Genomic DNA, 6640 nt, shown 5'->3' on the forward strand with positions numbered 1-6640 from the left:
TGGGATTACAAGCATGTGCCACTATGCCCAGCTATTTTTTGTATTTTTAGTAGAGACGGGGTTTCACCATGTTGTCCAGCCTGGTCTCAAACTCCTGAGCTCAAGTGATCCACCTGCCTTCGTCTCCCAAAATGCTGGGATTATAGGCATGAGCCACTGCCCTCAGTGAGATGTACTTTAATGTGAGATTTAAACATAATTAAAGGAGAATTAAAAACCAATTGTATAAATAAATGGAAAGAAAGTGTGAAACTTCTCTCCCATTTACCATTGATGTTTACAAATTGCTAATACCATTTTAGGGAATGAGCTTGAGTTAAATAGTTAAAAAGTCAATTTAAAAGTTCAAAAATGTGACAACATGTCAACCACTTAGCTCTTGCCTTTCCCTGACAACCTGCTGTCATTAACAGCACAGCGAGTGATGGCAAAGTTTCCACACATCCTGTTGGCCTTCCAGGGCTCTCGGTTTGTTCCTTTGATGGCTGAGAAAAATAAGCTAAAAATAGAGTTGATGTTTAATTAGTTTTTGTAAATTTCAGAGTGATACAGAGCAGTTCATTTAGTAAACATTGATTGCCGTGTGCAGCGTGCTGTGCCACAGATAACTGAGGGGCTGGAGATGAGGTTTCCTAAGTGACTCGGAAGGGCGGGGCCAAGCTAGGAACATACCCAGGGTGGTTGAAGCCATGGGTGATATGGTCACCCTCAAGGAGAATGAAGCGTGGCCAAGCAGACATCTAACATTTGAGAAGATTCTTTGACTGGAGATACCCAGAAACTGGTAAACCAAGTCCACTAGCTCCTGGCGTCACATTCCTGCCTCTGTGCTTCACTTGAAAGTACTGTGGCCAACTCTTCATCCACTCCCTCTCCCCTCCCTCACAGCACCTGCACTCTTCAAGAAGTAATTTACAGTGCTAATTTACAGTGCTTCAAAGCACTCAGGTGTTGGAAAATCTGTGTGCTTTCTGTAAGTGGTGACAACGAGAATATCATCTATTGTTCTCTTCACTCTCCTCTTCTTTGATTTGTGTCTTTTGTTTGCCTTTTATTTTAAAAATACAAAAAAGTACAGATAAAAGTAAGAGCATTCACATACTCAGTACTGAGAATGTAAACATTTTACCACATTACCTTTAGATTTTTAAAAATGGGAATGAGTATTTAAGGTTTCTTTTGAGGCCCTCCCCTGTGTGGATCCTTACCTGGAGTCTGCAGGGTGACTAACATACACCTCAGAGCTCCACAGGAGCACTCACGGCATCTTGACATGGTCTCATGTCTTGGTTTTGAAGATTGAAGGAAAAATTTAAGATTCTTCATCCTTGCCTTAAGCAAAATATCGACACTTAGATATTCTGTTGTCTTAAGAGCCACTTGGCTCTGAGTTCTTCAGAGGTTATTGTTCCTTGGGGGAAGGAGACAGTGTGACTTGCGCAGGACTGGAGATCTGCAGCCCCTGCCACAGCCCTAGGAAGCAGGCCTGTTTCTTGGGATCTGAGTCTGACTTCAAAGGAAGCGCTCGCTGGCCTTTCTCTGCACTCCCAGCACGGAGAGCATCCCCAGTGACAGCGCTCTGAGTGCTCAACCATCAGCCTTTCTGTGTTCCTGTGTTACTGCCTACCTTCCTGACCCTGCCCCCAGGCCCACACACCCAGACAGCAAGGGTCAGGAGCATGTTTTGTGTATCCAAATAAATGTCTTGATTTCACCAGTGGCTCAGAAGGCTGTTTATGTAGAGTAGAAATCTGATGAAAAGTGTACAGGTAGAAGGAAATGTACAGCTGTGCAGATGTAGCTGTTGCTCTTGGGTTGTTTTCAGCTCTTCTTTTCTAGTTGCCTTCTTGAGATGGGAGATCAAGGACTCCTTCCATTCTTTAGAATTCTTCAAAGTCTTACAGTTTAGAGTAGTCTGCCCCCTGATCTAGTGCTGAGAAATGGCTACTCTAAAAGTTAGGCTTTTTCATTTTCTTTTCCTTGATTTTCATCTCAAAGTAGTGACTTCCCAGGAAAGTGCTGTTGTCCGCCACTTCTTGAAGCTAAGGAGATGAGGAGCTCTCAAACGACACTGCCTGATGGCTTTCCATTGTCAGGGTGCTAACCTCCCTTCCTTCTGATTCACCTTATTCCAGCTGTTCTATGAATCATTTCCATGTTTGACAACATTGATCCCCTGATCATGTAACCCACCCATTTCTCCCTTGATGTGTGTGTGTCCCTGTGATGGTGTCTGTGCTACCTGTTACTGCGGTAATGGTGTAGGGTTTTGGTGTTTGGGTCTTTTTAAAACTAACTCTCACCTGTCTTTTTCCTTCTGCGCTCACCCATGATACCCCACTCTGCCTCTCAGATCTTGCAGTTTTCAAGGAACGACTTCGAATGCTAACAGTAGGAGGTATGAAAATAATGAGCCTTTCACCTTTTCAGAGTTGAGGACTTCATTTGAATAGGATGTGCAACTTTTCCTAGCATGCACTATGGGGAAAGTTGACACAACTTCTGTCGCGTGTTTTTAAGTTTGCTAATTGTTCTGAAATATGTTTTTCCCTTCATTTAGTTATTAACCAATAAGTAGAGCTACTTACATGGTATTGTTTTGTTTCTGTTCATTTTGAGCATTTTTCATCTTCATGTGTGCTTCATCACTTCACTGTGAGCTTCCATCTTCAGCATCGTTCACCTTTAGCTGCTGCCGTAGCCAGCTGGGCACATGAAGCCATGTTCAGCTCTGCATGGTGGCTTGTCCTGTCCTCCACATTCTGTGCTGAGGCTTTGACTGGACTCTGGATTCTTCCACATTCTGCTTCCTGGGCATTTTGGGCAAGATTTCCTAAATGTTTTATGTTTGAAGGCCAACTGAAGTATTAATAAAAACTTACCAAGAACTCTTAGTGACCTTGGTTGGGCAAAACACATTTGAGGAATCCAGAGTTGAAATGCTGGGGGATCATCTGCCTGTTGTCATCCTCCCTGGTGACCAGTCTCTTCTTTACCCTCTGGCTTCTCTAAGCAGTTATATTTTTTCTCCTTCTAATATCTGTGAGACTCTACGTTTTAATTACACTTTTTATTTTGAGATCATTGTAGATTCATATGCACTTGTGAGAAATAACAGTTGTGTGCCCTTTGGCCAGCTTCCCCAATGGTAACATCTTGAAAAGCTATAGTACAACATCACACCACTACACTAAATTGATAAAGTAAGACTCTAGACATCCATCACCTCAAGAATTCCTCCTGTTGCCCTTTTATGACCATATCTATTTCCCTCCCATCCCAGCCACTACTTGTATTCCCTGGCAACCACTATTGTGTTCTCCATTTCTGTAATTTTGTCATTTCAGGAATGTTATACATGTGGGATCACAGTATGTAACCTTTGGGGATTGGCATTTTTCAATCAGAATAATTTTTTTAGAGATTCACGCAGGTTGTTGGTGTAAATCAATAGTTTGTTCCTTTTTATTGCTGAGTAGTGTTCCATGGTGTGGATGATTGTTTTTAACCATTTACCTGTTGAAGGACCTCTTCATTAGAATGGATTGTTTCCATTCTTTGGCTAATAGGATCTTTTGCAGAGCAGAAGTTTTTAATCTTTTTTCCCCTTCGTTTCCTAGCTCAGCTTCTATGCCCAAAGCTTTTAAGCTTGATGACATCCAGTTTGTTAATTTTCCTTTTATGGATTGTGCTTTTGGTATGAAGTCTAAGAACTTTTTCCTTAGCCCTCGATCCCCAAAATGTTCTCCTATGTATTTTCCTAAAGGTTTCATAGTTTTGTGTTTTACATTTAAATCTATGATCCATTTTGAGTAAATTTCTGTATAAGGTATTTAGATCAAGATTCTTTTATTGTTCATTTTATATTTTTGTGTGTAGATGTCCAGTTGTTCTGGCGCCATTATCTGAAAACTATGTCCTTCCTTCATTGAATTGCTTTTGTACTTTTGCCAAAAATCAGTTGGACTTACTTGTGTGGGTCTATATCTGGATTTTCAGTTATTTTCCTTTGTGTGTCTGTTTTTCCATCGATACCACAGTGTCTTGATTACTGTAGCTACTAAACTTTATTTTTCATTTACAAAATTGTTTTGACTATTCAAGGACCTTTTCCTCCTCCATGTAAATTTGAGGATAAGCGTATCTATGTCTACATATACCTCACTGCCATTTTGATAGGAATTGGCTTAAATGTATAGATCCATTTAGGGATAAATTACATTTTTATCATGTTGTCTTCCAATCCATGAACATAGTGTATCTCCTCATTTATTTGGATCACTGATTTTTTTAATCACCTTTTTGTAGTTTTCAGCATATACATTGTGTATATGTTTTGTTGTATTTATACTTAACTATTATTTTCTTTTTAACATTGATGCCCACATATTCATTGGTAGTATATAGAAATATAATTGATTTCAGTGTTTATGTTGCATTCTGAGATCTTGATGAACTATTCTAGGGCCTTTTTTTTTTCTTTTTTTTTTTTTTTTTGTAGATTCCTTAGGATTTTCTATATGAACAGTCATGTCATGTGAAAATAGGAAGTTGTTTCATCCTTTCCAATCTGTGTGCCTTTTCTTTTCTTTTCTTGCCTCATTACAGTAGCTACAACTTTTAGCACTGTACTGAATAAGAGAGGTAAGAGTGGATAGCCTTATATGCCCTGTTCCTGATCTTAGGGTGAAAGCATTTAGCCTTTCATCATTGAGTATAATGTTAACTGTAGACTTTTTGTAAATGCTCTTTATCAAGCTGAGGAAGTTTCTCTGTTTTCATATTTTTTTCTGATAGTTTTAATTATGAATGTATATTGAATTTTGTCAGATGTTTTTCCTGCATTGATATGATCTTGTGATTTATTATTGTTATAAATATTTTTTGAGACTGATTCTTGCTCTGTCGCCCAGTCTGGAGTGCAGTGGTGCGATCTCAGCTCACTGCAACCTCTGCCTTCCAGGTTCAAGCAACTCTCCCACCTCAGCCTCCCAAGTAGTGGGGGCTACCAGTGTGCACCACCACGCCTGGCTAATTTTTGTGCTTTTAATAGAGGTGGGGTTTCACCATGTTGGCCAGACTGGTCTAGAACTCCTGACCTCAAGTGATCTGCCTACCTCACCCTCCCAAAGTTCTGGGATTACAGGCATGAGCCACCACACCCGGCCAATTTTTATTCTTTAATGTAGACAATTTAATGCTAATGTAGTGGATTGTATTGATTGATTTTTGATTATTCAATCAGCTTTGGATTAGTGGAATAAACACCATTTGATCATGGTATGTAATTTTTTTATATGTCTTTGTCTCTTTATATATTTTGCATCCATATTGATGAGGGATATTGGTCATTTTCTTTTTTTGTACTATCTTTGTTTTTGGTATCAGGGTAATTCTGGCTTCATAAAATGAATGGAGAAGTGTTTCTCCTATTTTCTGAAAGACATTGAATAGAATTGGTGTTAACTCTTCTTCATTTGGGCTTAGAGGTTAATTTTTCACAAGGTTTTTATTTATTAATTAGATTTCCTTATTAGCCATAGGGCTTTTCTAATTATCTGTTTCATACTGGGTAATGGTAGTTTGTGTTCTAGAAGTGGTTTATTTCATCTAAGTTGTCAAATGTATGTAGTGTTATTTATAGTATTCCCTTATTATCTTTTTGATAGTCTTTTTTTTTATTTCTTTTTCAACTAAAAGAAAAGGAACAGAATCTTCTTGATATTTGAAGAGTCTGTATTGATATCCCGTTTCATTCCTGATAGTGGTAATTTGTGTCCTCTTTTTATTTGTCAGTCTTATAAGAGATTTGTCAGTGTTACTAATCTTTTCAAAGAACCAGTTATTTGTTTCATTGGTTTTTCTCTGTTGTTTTGCTGTTTTCAATTTCATTGATTTCTGCTCTTTATTATTTCCTTACTTCTATTTATTGACTTTTGGCTTGTTTGTTGTTGTTCCCTCTTTTCTAGGAATAGAAACTTAGATTATTGATTAGAGACTATCCCTCTTTTCTGATGTATTTACTACTATAAATGTTTCTCTCAGTACTGGTTTAGCTGTCCTACAAAGTTTGCTTTGTTATATTTTCATTTTCTTTCAGTTGTTTTTGAGACAAGGTCTTGCTCTGTCATCCAGGCTATAGTGCAGTGGTATGATCACAGCTCACTGCAGCCTCTAATTCCTGGGTTTAAGTTATCCTCCCACCTCAGCCTCCCAAGTAGCCGAGACTACAGGTGTAGGCCACCATGCCTGGCTATTTTTAAAATTTTTTATAGAGATGAAATCTCACTGTATTGCCCAGGCTGGTTGTTACTGTATTCTTCGTATGCCCCTTGATATTTTGTCTTTGGCCTTTGGATTATTTAGAAGGGTGTTATTTAATTTCCAAGTGTTTGGAGATTTTCTTGTTACTTTTCTTATTATTGCTTTCTAGTTTGATTTTATTGTGGTTGGAGAATGCACCCTATATGATTTCAGTTGTGCTAAATTTGTTGAGTTTTTAATAAATGGCCCACCATATTGTCTGTCTTGGCATATGTTTCATGGCTGCTTGAAAAGAATGCTACTTCACGAGGTCAGGAGATCGAGACCATCCTGGCAGACAAGGTGAAACCCCGTCTCTACTAAAAAATACAAAAAA

At 38.6% G+C, this 6640-nt stretch overlaps 1 protein-coding gene across 1 annotated transcript in view; it reads left to right on the top strand.

Moving 5' to 3' along the window:
* The window catches only part of OGDH (oxoglutarate (alpha-ketoglutarate) dehydrogenase (lipoamide)), a 120112-nt gene that overhangs the window by 50563 nt on the left and 62909 nt on the right, over positions 1 to 6640 (top strand). Inside the window, 1 exon segment of the mRNA XM_011946780.1 lies at positions 2354 to 2398. Within this exon segment, the coding sequence (XP_011802170.1) occupies positions 2354 to 2398 (45 nt within the window).

This window comes from Colobus angolensis, unplaced genomic scaffold (genome assembly GCF_000951035.1).
Source record: "Colobus angolensis palliatus isolate OR3802 unplaced genomic scaffold, Cang.pa_1.0 Scaffold253, whole genome shotgun sequence".
Lineage (NCBI taxonomy): Eukaryota > Metazoa > Chordata > Mammalia > Primates > Cercopithecidae > Colobus > Colobus angolensis.